The sequence below is a fragment of the Schistocerca piceifrons genome, chromosome 9 (assembly GCF_021461385.2).
Source record: "Schistocerca piceifrons isolate TAMUIC-IGC-003096 chromosome 9, iqSchPice1.1, whole genome shotgun sequence".
NCBI lineage: Eukaryota > Metazoa > Arthropoda > Insecta > Orthoptera > Acrididae > Schistocerca > Schistocerca piceifrons.
Genome location: NC_060146.1, coordinates 213,253,695 through 213,271,013, shown reverse-complemented (window position 1 = coordinate 213,271,013; position 17,319 = coordinate 213,253,695). Strand labels below are relative to the sequence as shown.

Sequence of the window (17,319 nt, the reverse complement as noted above, 5' to 3'; positions counted from 1 at the left end):
TTCATGAAGTTCAGATACATGCAGGCTGCATACATAGCCTTCAAAATGCCGCCTGTAATGGAGGTGCAGTCCAAGCATAGAGCTCTTCATTGTGTTTCTTTTGGCAGAAAACCAGAGCATCACAGATATCTGTAGGCACTTGCAGAATGTCTAGAGACCTAAATCTAGGTGAGTCATTGGATTAGGTGTCTTTCATCATCACAAAAAGGTCATGCAAACCTGTCCAATCTCCTGTGCACTGCCTGACCGTCCACAACTGTGACTCCTGCAATGCTGGAACGTGTAGACACTCATCTTTTGAGGTGATTGATGGATCACAATCTGACATCTCACTGCTCAACAGGATGTGTCTCTTCTTGGTGCTGACACACTCATTTACCAGTTGGGGCACTCAAAGGTGTGTGCCCACTGGTTTCCTTGCCTTCTGGCCAAATGAAGGATGCACTCTGTGGGAAGCAGCACATGGATGATGGAGAAGTTACTGATGCAGCAAAACATCGGTTCTGATGTCGAGCAGTGGAGTGGTACCATGCAGGCGTACAGGCCGCCTATCTGTCACATTGAGCAGAAATTATGTTGGAAATATGGATTTTGTAGCCAAAGGAGTGGAGAATAATATGGTGTGTTGGAATCCTGAATAAATCCAACCAGCTTTCAGAAAAAAAGTGTTGCATTACTTACTGAACATCCCTCTTGTATGCTGTTCACCTAGTCATCATTAAGTGCCGCATCAAAGAGTTAGACATTGTAATTGCACTTTCATGATATAACTAATTTATTTCAATTAGGGAGGACTAATAATGCCCATTAAGTCTTTCCTTTTTCACTGTTTAAGCTGTCTGTGTCTCAGCAGAACAAGAGAAAATTTGTAGTTCTCTTTCTTTTAGAAAAATATGTTTTCTGAATAGTTGTGGTGTGGATAGTATAGTAGACATATTACTTAGTTGTTAAATTTGATTTACATGTCACACAAGTAGTCACAAAAACATATGCCCATTGTCACAATATAGAGTTCTGTAAATTGCTTGCATGCAGCCATGTGCAAATTATGCATTGAAAATGTACCTGTGAGCCCGCAAAATTGTGCTGGTTGGAAATTGTATTACTACATCAGACAAGACTTATACATTAAGTTGATTTATTATGTATGACACACACACAGGTTGCACAGGAAATTTAGACATTTACTGTATGTATTATTTTCCCCTTTTGTGTTCCAGTGCATTTGTTTAGTTTGTGAACAACAGTAATTCATTCATTTTTAATATGTTTCAGAAGAATTGGACTCTTAATCCAGATAATTACTACTACTTTGGTACTGAGGAGAAGAAGAGTGAAGACCCTCTTCCATCAATAGAACTTTCAGAACAAGTGATAGATTATGCAAGGGAACTTGAAATGATTGTATGAGTGAACAAATTTTTGTGGAAAATTAAAGCTTTATTTAATTTTACTCATCTGTTGAAAACTTTTGTAAATAACAAATGAAAAAAAGTAAAAAGTTTAATAGTCATTTTGCATTGTCTCAATGAATTGAATCCAACAATCACTTGTTGACAGTAAGTATCTGTACATTGACAATTGTGTTGTAGCACAAGATGTTGACAACAGTTCATTCATTGTGATATCTATTTTGCTGGATGGATATCTAAGGTGGTCACCTGTGTTTACATTTACATGTTCCGATCACAAACGTTAAACTATACAGCAGTAACAATACTGGTCAATATGCTGATGTCTTTAATACTGTAAATGAGAAGGAACTCGTCACAGACACTGACTCAGTAGTCTTCTGTCAAGGTGTTTCATAGTGGTGACCCAGTTATTCACGGTTACCCAGTTCATCACCGATGATAGTGCATTGTGGTGCCAAAATCATTAGCAAATGAAGCAAGACTTCTAAATAGAGCAATAAGATTCATATTAAAAAAATTGAGCTGTATGGTGCTCCCATGAACATACAAAAAAATGGTGGAGTGGCACTTGTTGGTTAAAAAGTAACACACAAATCTCTTCCAAAATGAATCATTCTGCAGGGGGGGGGGGGGGGGGGGTGAGAACTGTTTTGGTAGATTAGAAATGTGCAACTCTTGGACTCACACCTGAAATCTTTCCTATCACAGGACTCTCACCTACTGAGCCATCTAGGCACTACTCGTGTTCTGCCTTCATAGCTTTACTTTAACCAATCCCTCATCTGTCCTCCAAAAGTTCTGGTTTCCAGTCCTAATTCAGCAGACATTTTCATGCGATTTACGTACAAGCAGGTGCAGTAATGATTGCTCATAGGAATTCATTATGTTCTGAATATATGCCACCAAATGAGCCCGTTGGGGAAAAATCAGCCATCTCATTAACCACTGTTTTATCCTAATGAACAATTCTATATCGGGGGCACGATATACCTAAGTACAGCCACAGGGTTGTCCATGGCCATTGATTTGTTGATCTGCTTTCCTGTAATTGTTGACTTTCCAATATGAACTTGCAGATGACTTCTACTCTGCTTTTTGCTTTAAATACCATACAGAGGAGATGTCAAAAAGCATGATTATTGTAACTTTTATCACCACGAATAGTATAACCACTTTAATGGTAATAAAGTATACAGAATTAAGTTCTGGCTGCTGTCCCTTTGCTGTTGTATACCATCACTCATTCCATGTTCTTGAACAGTGTTCTTCACAATGTGGAATACAAAAAAATGAACAAACTTTATAATAGTGTGTAGGCAATTTGAATACAAAAGGTTGCAGCAGTTATTAACTTCAGCACTTAGGCTGTAAATATCTGATGCTCACTACATATCTTCTTGTCACAGATCTTTCAAAGACCGAGAAGGTGGGAATGTGAAAGTTCCTCGCCCTAAAAGGTGATTCCAATGTTTGACTGATACTGTTGGCACACTGGTACCTGTTTCACAGAAATACAGTTAAAGTTTGGACACTTAACTGCAGAACACTTTTGTTTTTGGGGCTATTTAAAGTTTTTGTTTTTCATTCAAATAAAGGAATATTACACTGCACAACACACAAATGTTTGAAGAGGGGCATCAAACACCAACACCTAAAAGTAAGTTGAGATTAACTAGAAAACAGTCTGTAACTGCCATGCCAAGAACTTGGCACCCTGCCCTCTTAGGCAATAAATTACATCTGCGAGTGCTTCCTGCTACACACAATTAAAGAAAACATAACATGTTAATATTCATACCTGCAAAATTTTTGCTACAAATTGCACTGTAAATTCATTATTTCAATGTAAAAGCTTTATTTGAAGCAGTGAGGGTACTAACATCCTCAGCATGGTACACATGTATTCAATTGTTCCAAGATTTTTCTTCTAGTTCTCACCACTGACTTTCTGTACAGCACATGCAATTTCTTGCATTGGGGAAAATATTGGTTTTACGCTGCTTGAATAAAACAAGCCAGTAGCTTTTACTTTTGCCAAATCTCTTAATGTTTATCATACTTGTGAAGGTAATAAAGGCAATCACTTAACCCCACAAGGCTTTTACAAACTGAATCATTCAACCCCCCCCCCCCCCCCCCACACACACACACACACACACACACACACACACACACACACACACACCTCCAGAGCACATCTGGAGTTTAACATAGGGTGGGAACGTGTTAAGGTAGCAAACACTAGCACAATGTCAGTTGATCACTATCATTTGTGTGTTAAGAGTTCTGCTACCTGAAATTTTACACATTCAGTTAATGAGGTCCACAAATCCAAAATAGTTTTAGAGCACGTCTACAATTGTTTAACATATGTCAGGAAACACACAGAAGATACGTTAAAGCTAAACCATTTGCAGCCGAGGCATGTAGCGCACACTCTCTCTCTCTCTCTCTCTCTCTCTCTCTCTCTCTCTCTCTCTCTCTCTCTCTCTCTCTCTCCCCCCCCCCTCTCTCTCCCCCCCCCCTCTCTCTCCCTCCATATACATATTTTGTACATTCTTTGAAGGCATGACAAGTGGTGTTAACATCAATGCTGAATTTCCCAAAACAAGTCATCAGCATACTATACTCTAATTAAAATTACTTCTTGATTCACAGATGGCAAATTTCCAGCGTGCCGCCAGCCGTGCTTCACAAGGCGCAGTATATACTTAACAAAACGACATAGCAATATGTGGAACTCTAGAGAGAACTAGAATTGGATAGCTGCTGGTCCCTACCACTCTACTGCTGAAATGTCAGTAACCAAGTAACCTGAGTACAATCAAGTGTACTAGGACAGAAAAGACAATTGAGTTATGGGTCCATTCCAAACCATTTTTGTCACATCAAGTCAAACAATGAAATTACAAACTACTAATACAAGAAATACACATTGCTCATCTATGCAAAACATACTTAAAATTTGTCTTCAGAGAAGAAAGAAATTTGCCATTAGATGTATCCCTCACAATGTGGACCCAGATGAAAATGCTACTAAATTTTGTATACTCATCTCACTGTCGTGAAAGCATTTTCAACTCAATACAATAAAGGGCAGTAACTATTTTTTCTACAAGAAAGACTACTATAAGTGCCTTTCCACTGGAATTTCTTTTACTGATGAAGGCTGTGGCTGAAGGCTACATGTGAGTCCCTTTTAATCGTGCCTGTCATCACCAATAACAAATCAAGTGTGATTTATGAGCACCCACTCTTTTAGCACACAATGCATGCTCCCAAGAATCTGGTAGCCTGCCTGTGCTGTCCAAGAAATTGTCCCCATTGGTAAATTAATGAGGAGTGAAAATGTGTTGAGCCTTTTGAAAAGTTTGAGGAAATGGTCTGTGATAAAATACCCAACTCATACGAAAAGAGCTCATTAACTGCCTCTCAGTTTGGCTTTCATATCCAATTTAGTACAGGGAACACCCTACAAGGCCTCAAAAATGAAGTCCTGGCAGAGATACACAAGAAAAATTATCCTTTTTGTGTATTCTGTAACCTTGTTAAGGGCATTGTGTAGGCCACAAATTTCTGCCTGGCAAGCTAAAATGTTATGGCTTCTCTCTCTCTCTCTCTCTCTCTCTCTCTCTTTCTTCTTCATATGTGCAGTCGGACAGTTTCATATTCATGACTCTTTCTTACTGTAACAAACCTCAGAATGGACAAGCATGGCTTCCCGCTTCCCCACAAGGATCCGTCCTGGTTCCACTCTTATTCTTGATATAAATAATGTTAGATTTTCATCTTTGTCAAACTGATGCTTGCTGATGACAAACTCAAAACCGCAAGTAACAGTTCAGATGATATCCTGAACCACATGTAGGTGTGTTCAGCTGACAGTCTTAAGCTTGCAAAGATTCGTGTTGCAGAAGTCTCTCTAAGAATTTTGGAATCCTGATTCTCACTTCCCAGTATATTTAATCCTTAATGGATGTGTGTGTCAGTTGCACGTGTGTGTTTTGTTGTTGAAGGCCTTAATGGCCAAAAGCTTTGTGTGAGGGTCTTTTAGTTGTGCTTATCTGAAACTCAGCATCTTTGCCATATGGTGAATAGCAACTTGCCTTCTCAGACATTGTTACCTAAATGGATTTTGTCACTGATAAGTGTTGCATCTGTGGCATAATTACCATAAGAGACTAAAAAATAATGTAGACTTTAAGGTTCATAGTTGCGTTTGTAGTGTCAAGGTGTTTTATCAAATACCCTGGTCCACTATGGGTGTTTGTACCAGCTCATTAATTACTTATGTTAAAAAAGGACTTGGGCTGTACACCAAAGTGTCAGACGCTACGTATCAGAATGTAAATACAGAGAACTGCAAATGAGAGTTCGGAGTCTATGTGGTAGCTCGTAGTGGTTGTGATCTCCCTGCACACACAGTAGCTGAAGTAAGCCATTGTGTGTCCTCCCTCAGTAAGTTATGCCCTCCAGTCCTAAGATATTCAACATGTCCCACCTAAGAAATCATTGGTGTTTCCTACCGGTTCAAAAGAAAATTAAAAATATACTGCTCTAGCTATTCCTACCACTGACACGTTACAGGTGTAAGTACCTACTGTAATCCAGTAGATATTAAGATACCAATAGAAGATAAACAGCAGCTTTTTAATATAAAGGAAAGCTTCCATGATTAAATTTAGCTGGTATAGAAACAAATGGCACTGAACAGTATAGTTATACTTTATTATTAATAGAAAGATTCTACAGGTAGCTCCTCCTGTTGCTGCATATCTTCATTTGTTCCACATCCCTGAAGGTTCACATTCTTAAAACATTCTCCTCCTTGATGGCAACTGCCAGCCACGATGCACAAATGAGTGACAATGAGAGATGGAGTTCAATATGCCTATCAGAGAGCAATTGGGGTGTAAGGGTGAATTTGGCAAGTTATCTGAATATGCTGAAAAAAATTCGATCCACAGCAGTGCAGATAAAGTCCAGTTACAGGAAAATGGTAGTACATCATATATTAACTGACATCGAAACTAAAATAAAAACTGTAAAGTTCTGAAGCTTTCACATTATATACAACTAAATGTAAAAGCTTTCAAAGCCTTCTGATAGTGTAGATATATATGATCTTTCTAGTAATATGTTAAAAAACATAGCCAGTTGTATAGTACTTCCTCTCACTTATTGTATAAATAAATGTTTGAATGAAGGTGTATTTCCAGAGGTGTTAAAATTATCAAGAGTTGTGCCCATTTATAAGAAGGGTGAGAAAAAAATTGCCATTCTAGTTATCCCTCAGTATCTTAGACACCAGTTTTTTCTAAGATTTTAGAATCCATTACCTACTACCAGTTATGTGATTATTTGTAACATAACATTCTTTCTGCTGCACAATTTGGCTTTAGGAAGGGCAAATCTACTGTTCATGCTATTGACTTTGATAAAACAGGTGCTTATGAGGCGATCTACTTTGCTCAGGCTACTTTTTGTGACCTTAGCAAAGCCTTCGATTCTCAACAAATTGGTTCATTATGGAATCATTAACAGTAATGTAGATAACATATTTGAATCATTTCTTAATAACCGTAAACAAATTGTGTGTATTGGAAATGAGAGATCACAGATAGCTGACATTTAAGTGCAGTGTGCCACAAGGTTTTGGGACTTTTCTTATTCATTCTAATGATTTGCCATTTTATATAAATACTCACTCCATCCTCTATGCCGATGATACTTTTTCAATATTGATTCAGACTTCGATGACCTTCAAACTATGACCAAAGACACACAATTGCAAGCAGCAAGCTGGTTCTGAGCTAATGGATTTTTGCTCAATGAGAGTAAAACTCAGCAAACAGTATTTAGTTTAAGAGATTTGCCAGTAGAAGACTGTCAAAGTAGTGTTAAGATTTTTGGTATTGTCACTGATAGTAAATTGTCTTGGGAGCCACACCTGAAGTATGTTAGTGCAAGGTTGTCTAGAGAGGTCTACTTGTTAAGAAATTTAAAAATCATGTACTTTTGGTTTATGTAGGAACAGCCTATTTTGCTTTTTTTCACAGTATCATATCCTACGGACTTTTATTTTGGGGTAATAGTACATACATTCAGGATATTTTGGTACTACAAAAGAAAGTTATTAGGATGATTATAAACTCAGAAAATCGTGCCCACTGCAGGCCATTGTTTATTGACCAAAAATATTAACTGTAATAAACTTATACATTTATTACACTGTTCTATACAGGGTGTTACAAAAAGGTATGGCCAAACTTTCAGGAAACATTCCTCACACACAAAGAAAGAAAGTATGTTATGGGGACATGTGTCTGGAAACGCTTAATTTCCATGTTAGAGTTCATTTTAGTTTCTTCGACCTATGCTCAATGGAGCATGTTATCATGATTTCATACGGGATACTCTAGCTGCTAGGACATGTGCCTTTACAAGTACGACACAACATGAGGTTCAGGCACGATGGAGCTCCTGCACATTTCACTCTAAGTGTTCGTACGCTTCTCAACAACAGATTCGGTGACCGATGGATTGGTAGAGGCGGACCAATTCCATGGCCTCCACGCTCTCCTGACATCAACCCTCCTGACTTTCATTTATGGGGGCATTTGAAAACTCCTGTCTACGCAACGCCGGTACCAAATGTAGAGACTCTTCGTGCTCGTATTGTGGACGGCTGTGATACAATACGCCAATCTCTAGGGTTGCATCAGCGCACCAGGTATTCCATGCGACTGAGGGTGGATGCATGTATCCTCGCAAACGGAGGACATTTTGAACATTTCCTGTAACAAAGTGTTTGAAGTCACGCTGGTACGTTCTGTTGCTGTGTGTTTCCATTCCATGATTAATGTGATTTGATGAGAAGTAATAAAATGAGCTCTAACATGGCAAGTAAGCGTTTCCGGATACATGTCCACATAACATATTTTCTTTCTTTGTGTGTGAGGAATGTTTCCTGAAAGTTTGGCCGTACCTTTTTGTAACACCCTGTATACAAAAATAACTTAGCAGAATACCAGCTTAGACAGGATCTACACCCACTGCACTAGAAATAATAGGCATATTGACATACATTACTGTAGATTATCGAAAGCATTGAAGAGCTATGAAAATGTTCAACAAACTGCCTGTAGAATGGGTAGAAGCTACACTCGACTTAGTTAAACACAGATTGTACAGTTGGTTATTGATTAATCCTCTTTACTCAATTAATGAATTTGAAAATTTGATGTCATAGAAGTAACTGTTGGAGAGTGTACCATAATTTCTCTAATGCTGTTAATGTAAGATGCTTTATTCATGTTTTTATAATCCTGACGTTGTCTATAGCTGTAATCAGTTGAATTATTGCCTGTAGTCTACTTGAGCAATAGGATAATATACTGTCTGCAGAACTCAAATATTCCTTAGTTATAAACTTCTTTAAATATCTGGTAGTTGTGTATTTACTTACATTGAAGCCCTTTATTTGAAGCAATGCACTTTTTAAATGTAATCATCACAGCATTTATCATCTAACATCATATAGCCTAACCTACTCTGATGTGTCCTACATCATGATGTAGCTTTCTGCACAATGTACAGTCTGACAGACAAATAAAATATAATCAGCTTCACACTATAATCTTGTTAATGAAGTAAAGTACATTTTCCTTGCAAGACAAACTTACTGGCGATCCTTAACAGTTTACAGTGAGTGGTCAATCTACTATATTCACTGGAAGCAGACTTTAACAAGATGTACCCATGAAGGTGGTATCTGCTAAACTAGTTCACAATAAGTTATTTGAAAGAAATTAATCTCTCATTATATGCAATACTATCAAATGTCCATCATCATAGGCATTCTGGCTATATCAACAGTTTGGACAAAAATCACAATCTGCAAAGTCTCTGTTTTATTAAGGTCTTACATATCCAATCATACAGAAAAAGTTTGTACTGAGAAGTGTTCACTATTTCATTAGAAAGCTGCAGTGTGGCTCAGTGGCATATGATACATGTAATCAAATCCCTGTTTCAAATAAAATCTCCAGTGTCAATAACAGCAAATATATGGACTGTGATGAGAAGGTTTCTTGATCCTTTACCCGCAAATGCTTCCCTTCCTCATTTCCTGTGTACTTGTTGAATTGCAAACTTCTTGGTTCTACATGGTATTGAAACGGAAAGCAGGTGTTATGTTAACTGAGCAGGTAACTAACAGTTCACATTTCTCATGTACAACACTAATTTGAAATAGCTACATTTCAGAGCAGAGTGTACATGCTGTTGTCCTTTGAAATTTGCTATACCAGATAAAGCACTCAGTAAATAGTATTGTTCTGTGTGAATTAGACAATAATGCAGTTTCCACAATAAACGGTCAAATGAATAAAATTAAACATCTGGTACAGAACTTTGGCACCTTTCTCTTAGTTTTTCTAACCGCAATTCCAAAAAGTACAAGTGCGTGACTCAGTTATGAAACTTCTTGACAATACTGTGGTGTCTGGAACTGCAAATTAACTCACCTGTTTTACTTTACAAGCTTCACGAATTTAGAAAACTTCATTAAATATTATAAAACTTGGCAAACATGTCTGCCTCCGGTGACAATATTCATTTTTGATGTGCAAATTACAGTCCTCTGCAAAAGTTGCACACTTACGAGTACCGTGTATGAAGAATGAATGACACTCATCAAAATATCCCACTGGTTGATGCACGTAACTAAACTGAACAGCTTGAGAAGAGATATATTCCATCAGTTATCAATGGTTGTTACGACTATCCACAATGCACAGAACAGTACTACATTACAGGCAGATCATGTCTTCAAGTACGTCGTAATGGTTTAATGTTATTGTTATTCTACCAATTACAAAGTGCACTTTCAATTACCTGACTCATTATATGTGTAATATTCCATATGCCACTTCCTAACAACCCAACAACAGTGATTTGCAGTGGTATAACAACTGGCTAAAGACTAGTATGAAGACGATATAATACGTCTTCATTTCTAATACCTGCAAATTTTCTGATTTCCACCAATTAAATTCACAGCTATTTTAACTTTCATAAAACCGTTTAATAAGATCTTCGAGACTAATGAATGCCTTAAAGGCAGTACACTAAACTTCTGCTTTAAATACCTGCAGATGCAAGTCATGTACATAATATTTAACGAGCATTCACGTAAACCATTATCACTCAGTATCAATAGATTCGGAAAACCAATAACTAAACGCTGCTTTATAACCTCGGCACATCCCAAACTTGGTTTGTCTGCGTAGAAGCGGCCATGCTTCGAATTCTCTACAGCAAAAATAATTCACGTTTGGAATAGTATGCAAGTAATTCTAAAACACTTAAAAACGAACAGACAACACTGTTGTCTCACACAACTTGTCAAAAACATCTGCTCACGAACTTCCATTTATCGTTTGTAATTCGACCAATGAAATGTTTGCGTACGTCGGAAATGTGATTCACATCATGGCCGATAGGCAGCACTAAAATCGCACGACTGCAGCTGGTTTGAACCCGGCACACCAGTTTTGAACTTGAGAGAGTGAGGTCGGTTGACGTTGCTGTGCTACAGGTAAGTCCAGTTTGGTTAATTAACTGTTTACAAACATAAACCTAGTTCGACGACCGTAGTTGCGTGACCTTATTACGCTTGCTCCCACGTAACCGCCCTCTGATCACTGCAAAGATAGTTTGACAACGTCGTCCAATCAGCTTTGGATGCAGAGATCAAGGAGCCTTGAATGGGAATGTGTCTTCATTCCAGACGTATGTGGATTTGGCGCGAGTTGGCACACAAGGCTATGCGAGCATTTGGTGTCTGTCTGTGTTACATGTTAAAGCATTGCTCACAGCATCTTACGAGGGTGTATTATATCTACACGTATCTTGCCTAGCAGTGAAGAAGCCATAATGGATGAAAATGCTGTGGATATTCACGAGTTTTTTACATATTGTATTACTCGTTTCCATTTGACTGTGTGACAGCTAAGATAAAAATACGGTTTTACGGCCGCTTTATTACCTGTAGTTGCTGACAAGCGTGGCGATAATGAGTAATTTTGCCAATAGTGTTTGAAATAATGAGGGAATGGTAATATCGAAGAATGACTTCGAACTAGAACATTTCTGAAAGATTGCATTTTTAACTATCGTTTTGATAGTATTATTACATTATTTCCAAGTCTTGAACGCTGCTGGATATTTTCTATATGAATGTAGTGCCGCTATAAGCGTGCGAGTATGTGGCTTTCAAATCAATTTGGGGCTACAAATCGTATGATTCCTTAAGAAATCCTTCAATTATTTGTAATGTGACTACAGGCAATGACCTTTTTGAGAAGTTTTGTTTTTCTATGTTTTTTGGTACCGTGTTGTGTAGAAAAAAATGCTTGTTCTGGATCTTTTTCTGTTATTTTTATACAAATAGATTTGTGGAGTAGGATGGATGATTGCGTCAAAAGTTTGAGTTGACTGTAATAAATTTCTGAAACTGCTCACTCTTTGTATTTATTCGCAGTTAAAATTTTCAAAACAAGTCACATGGGTTTAGGAAGTAGGTGCTGTGAAAACTGAAGCTGAATAACTCAGGTGCTAAAAAGATTTCTCACGATTGTCAAACGTCCCAGTTCAGCACAAACTCAGTCAGATAGTTTCACAACTTCGTTTATTCTATTGTCAGGAACTAATGTAGTGGCGAATGTATAAAATACAGAGAGTAGAAGATTTTTCCAAATAATTTATCTGATTGTGCGACTGACGATAATTCTTCGTAAGACTGATTTTAAATAAAAACATCATTAATCTGGTGCGATGCGGATGGGACACTCCTATAGCCTTGTGACGAATCTCCACATTGCCCGTCGCGGGCGCACATGACTTTATCACAGATTTGCATTATAAGCCAAATCAAGTCATGACCAAGTGAGTGCACCAAACTAAGCCACACAGTGCTTATTTATAATGACTCAGAAACTGCTGTCTCAAGGGAAAGTAGTGTTGACTGATTACATCAAATCAGCAGTGCACCGACATGAGGGGGATGCGCCAAGAAAACCTTTAGCTATTTATGCCATAGTCTGTTGTTGTTCCATCCCATACGCTGTTTTCACGTTAAGTCATCGAAGAAGGCAAGCTAACATGGCTGTATATGAATGGTCTTTGAAGGACTGTTAAGGGTGCCTCATGCAAGAAGCAGCTTTCGCAATGGTTCCAGATGTATGTAACATCATTCAGACGTCAGCGCACTGAAGCCGATCAATGATTGTGATGGGTGTTTCGAAAACACTGTGACTAATGACAGCACTGGAAACCCTTTTTGTACTGTTAACAGAAGGTTTTTATAGAATGTATGACGCGTTTTTTCGTTGTTATTCCGCTCTCTGCAATTTTGGAAAGCTCATGGCGGTGTATCAGCGTAATCCACTGTGTGCATATCCCACTTGGACAGGTGACACAGCACATCTGCGGTAAGGAGTTGCTACTTGTCGTCTCCTGGAATCCTGAGTAGGGACTTTTTATTCATCAGAGAAATCTCACGATTTTCTTGAAATGGTTCTGATTCTGCTAAGCCACAGAGTTCGCATTGCTAAGTGTTGGAGGAAATACTTTGGCAAGCACTACGTGATGGATTTGTTTAGTTGTCAGGCAGTTCACGAGAAATATTATTTTCTTGTCGCCGTGTCGATTTCGTTGTTTTAGTCATGTCGTTTCCTCGAGCTACAAAAAGGGATAGTTCCACCACAGCACAACGTAAACTTGATTGCAGTGCCAAACATGAAGTCACAGAGCTACGAATTCCACAGCCCTCTTGACACGTTCCGCTGAATAGCGTAACAAACTGGGGAGTCTAGGACCATTTTGGTTCAGTACTGGGCAATTAATAATTCGTTCTACAGATCAATTTGGTAGTTATTTTGGAACGTTTCCCACGTTCAACTCTTCAAGTACTAGCCTGGGATACACCTTAACCAAATAACCAAAAAAATATAGCTTGTTTTCACCAAAACAACTTTTATTATTCCATTCAAATTTGAGAGCTAAAAGACTTGAATAAGCCACAAAAGGATTGTAGATGCCGTCGGTATTGAATAAGCTTTGATAAATGGCATTTCCTGTTTTTGCCCTTTGTGACGTATTAATCAGTGCCATTGTTTGCTAATTTTTTTGTTGATATCAAACAGGATTTTCTCAGTCGATATGAACGATATGAATTTTCTTTTTTTTTCTGTTTCAGATTTTTACTTTTCAGCGTCACTCTAACATTATTGGTATCGTTATGTAAAAAAAAATCTTTCGTGAATACTTTCTGGATTTATTTACTAAGCTAGACACGCTGGGTTTAGTCATAAGGGGGTGTCATTGCAGATCGTTTACTCGGAATGACAGTCGTAAACTGGAAAGAGATAATCTGCATACACATATGAAATATACTTATCTTTTAAATGTGATTCACGTGTAAAAATATTGGCTGACTAACTATCAAATGTTTGAGCCATAGGAGAGTACATCGGACATTCGATAAAGAGGGGGGGGGGGGGGGGTGACGCAGTTGGTGTTTGTCACGTAAATGCTGAAATAGTTCTGAGGTTTTACGATTCTGGGTACACTTGCTTCCAGGTGGCTTTTTACAAACTGATGCAGACTTGATACGTCTGGCTGGCTGGGTAGGACGAGATTTCGGTTTGTGAAGAATTTCTTTATGAAGAAGTGAAGGTAAAAATGGCGATATTAGAATCGTCCCCCCTTTTGGCTAAATTTATGCAGGAGCTCTTCGGCAAGCAAGTATTGGTCTGATCCTTTTCATAGCATTATAGCTATTCACTTCACTCCGTATCCAGTAGAACTAGCATTCATTCTCGAATGACCTCCGTATGGTGTTAACACTGACCTTCCATCAGTCACGCCGCAGCTTGCTCAACAACTGGATTTACGCTGTCAGTTCAGCCTAAATCGATGCATACGCTAACGACCTACTGCGTATGGTTTAATGGAATGGTAAAAAGTTTTGCATGGAGTTATACACATTTTTACTGTGCTCGGAGGCAGCTGGGAACTTCTGCAGCATCAGGCATCGAACATCTTCTCACTGCTGTTCTCAAACAGAATTTCTGAATGGGTAAGTATTTTCTGAGTAATAACTTGCACTATTTTTTCGTGGTCTTATTCACATTGATTTAAATTTTAATGTCTCCCTGTCTTTCAGGTAGTCGGTAGACTGCTGCCCGAGAAAGCCAGGACCTGCAGCTCGAAACAAATGAAATATGTATAGCAAATTTGTCTGTAATTATATCAGATGAACAAAAATATTAACTAGGTGTCGTTAAAGTTTTATTTTACATTTTGAATTTTAAAACAGATAACAGTCATAAATTCATCTAACATTAATGACAATTGATTTTTTTCCATTTAGACTCTGAAATGTATGAGAATGTACACTATGTGGATTCAGTTGCAACCAACCATTGTGTTATACTGTGTGTACCTTTTTGTAATCTCTTGCAGGTTGTTTGAAATATCATGGTTTTCCTAGATTTGATGTATTTTTACTGAAAATGGCACACACTATACAGATTGATTCAGGTGCCCATAGCATTGGGTTTTATGCACTCTACAGTGCCTTGAAATCCCAAATGCAACATTTTCATATTCTCTTGCTGGCTACGCACGAACTATTATTTCAAATGCAAAAATGAACCGAACATTTTTGTAGGAAATTTAGTGTAGTTATGTACTGAGATATATTTTCCCTACAGGCCATCATTTTCAATTTATTCAAGAAAACGGACAGAAGCTACCTTCAAGCACATTTTTCTTGAGTAACTCTGAAACTATGCCCTCCAGTGAAAACATATCCCTGTACAAAATTTAACTAAATTAAATTAACTACAAAAACAGCCAGTTAATTTTCTTCTGTCGGACTAATAGTTGCCGCATAGTGAGTGAGGGAAAATCCCGCGCAGAGTTTGAAGGTGTTGTGGGTTGTATAAAACCCAGCAGTAGGGGCAGAGGAATCGCCACGGATACTTCCAAAATAATATGGAACAACAGTCTTATACATTTTATAATAGTTCTGAGATGTTTTTACAGAACACTGGAAAAATACCAGTAGGTGACTGGTCTTCATGTCCAGAGAACTGAAATGTCCATTTGTATTTTCTTCTAGATCATTTACCAGCTGTTTACAGCTTCAATAGGCTCCACTAAGCTCATCATTTTCCTGCTTAAGAATGGATGTCATATCCTAAAGTTATTCACGAAAACATTGCTATTTCAGTCTTCATGGCTAAACGTTGTCTTTACATTTTTAAATAATGCTCCCAAATTGCTTCTCATTTAGAAGTAGACAACATAACAGTTTAAAAGCAAGTAAAATTTTTCATCTCTGTGTTGTTGTTGTTGTTGTTGTTGTTGTTGTTGTTGTGGTCTTCAGTGCTGAGACTGGTTTGATGCAGCTCTACATGCTACTCTATCCTGTGCAAGCTTCATCCTCTGTGTGAGCATACCTAAATGTTAATATATTGAGACAAATTAAGTGGCATTCATATTTGGTTAAAAGTTTGTAGCAGAGGGTAAACTCAAATCATTATCTTTTACATTTATTGTCCCCTCAGTTGAATCAAACTTATCATGTGTCTCACATGAATTTTTTATATTAACATATTATTACCTCCTTCAAATCTGCATGTTGCTTAGGCTGTCATTAAGCTTTGATTTTACTAATACTCCTTTCCTCAGCACAACTGTTTCTGACCCACAATAACACCTTTTTCAGTAATGAAAGAGCAGGAGAAAGGGGAGACTCCTTTGGCAGAATTGAGATCATGTTAGCCTATGAAGCATAATATGATTGCGTGATTAAAGTGAAAGAAATTAAGATTTCAATCTTTAATCAAGCAGATGATCCATTTCCAAATTTGTGATGATGATCAGTAAGATAATAAAAGACAAAAATTACTTTATGCAAATGATTTTCAGCAATTGCTACATACTCAATGCAACTTCCTCTTAATCATGCCACATGACTAATTTTCCCTCTTTGTTAGCTTTTGGTTGTGATATGTTGAGCATAATCCTGTGAAGCTCATTTTGGTTTCCTGTTAATCCATGGCCTGAAATAATTTTATGGTTTTTTTGCTGGTTACACCTAAGATCTCTTTTTTGGTATTTCTAGTTTACTGTTCTTAATTTAATCATATTACTGGTAGATAGGACTTCTCATGCAACATTCAACACACCTGATATGCTATTGAGTATAGGTAGTGTTATTGGTCCAAAACGTGAACCTTGTGGAACATGGTTTCCTTGTTGTGGAGTTGTTTCCTGAAAACCCACTGAGGGTTTTGTGCAGGGTTTGATTCTGTATTAAGAAGTCCTCTCTGTAAGGTAAAAAACCCTTAGTGGTCATAACAATTTAATATTTATGACCTTCTAAATATTCTAGTCTGTAAATACTTTAGGAGTAAAGAGGACCACTCACATTTCAGTAGGTGGAGTGGGGGTTGTTTTGGGTGGGGTGGGTAGAGGGGGGGAGGTGGTAGAGTAGGAAGAGAGGTTGGGGATGGGTAGCTAGTGGCTTGGAGGGTGGCAGCAGGTTTGCTGGCTAGGAATGTGGGAGGCAGGGGCAGTAGGTGCACAAACTAGTCCTGTGACACACGTTCTTGAGGGACTCACAACTCGTTTCTGAGTACATGCTCGCCTCCTGTGGGGCCCACGTCTTGCGTACAGTCAGGAGGCCAAAACTTGTGAAAGTGTTGGAAGACTTAGGCGGAATTCATTTTTGTCTTTCTCTCCTTGTTCTGACTTCTCCTGTCATCCTTGTGCATGTGAGGTCTCCCTTTTTGTCTTTCTTGTTCCCTGTGTGTGCCTGAGGGTTGAC

General features: G+C 38.1%; 2 protein-coding genes across 4 annotated transcripts in view; both read left to right on the top strand.

The window, feature by feature from the left end:
• The window catches only part of LOC124717066 (26S proteasome non-ATPase regulatory subunit 8), an 80,215-nt gene extending 78,702 nt beyond the window's left edge, over nucleotides 1–1,513 (top strand). The window contains exon 6 of one of the 2 annotated variants that reach the window (XM_047243749.1): nucleotides 1,279–1,513. In XM_047243749.1, the coding sequence (XP_047099705.1) occupies nucleotides 1,279–1,410 (132 nt within the window). In that variant the 3' untranslated portion in view covers nucleotides 1,411–1,513. Of the gene's footprint in view, nucleotides 1–1,275 lie in introns of both variants that reach the window. The other variant, XM_047243748.1, reaches the window with a different exon arrangement.
• Nucleotides 1,514–10,975: 9,462 nt separating this feature from the next.
• The window catches only part of LOC124716903 (putative mediator of RNA polymerase II transcription subunit 12), a 435,024-nt gene continuing 428,680 nt past the window's right edge, over nucleotides 10,976–17,319 (top strand). Inside the window, exon 1 of one of the 2 annotated variants that reach the window (XM_047243461.1) lies at nucleotides 10,976–11,016. The gene's annotated coding sequence lies outside the window, so the exon portion shown is untranslated. The remainder of the gene's footprint in view (nucleotides 11,017–17,319) is intronic. The other variant, XM_047243460.1, reaches the window with a different exon arrangement.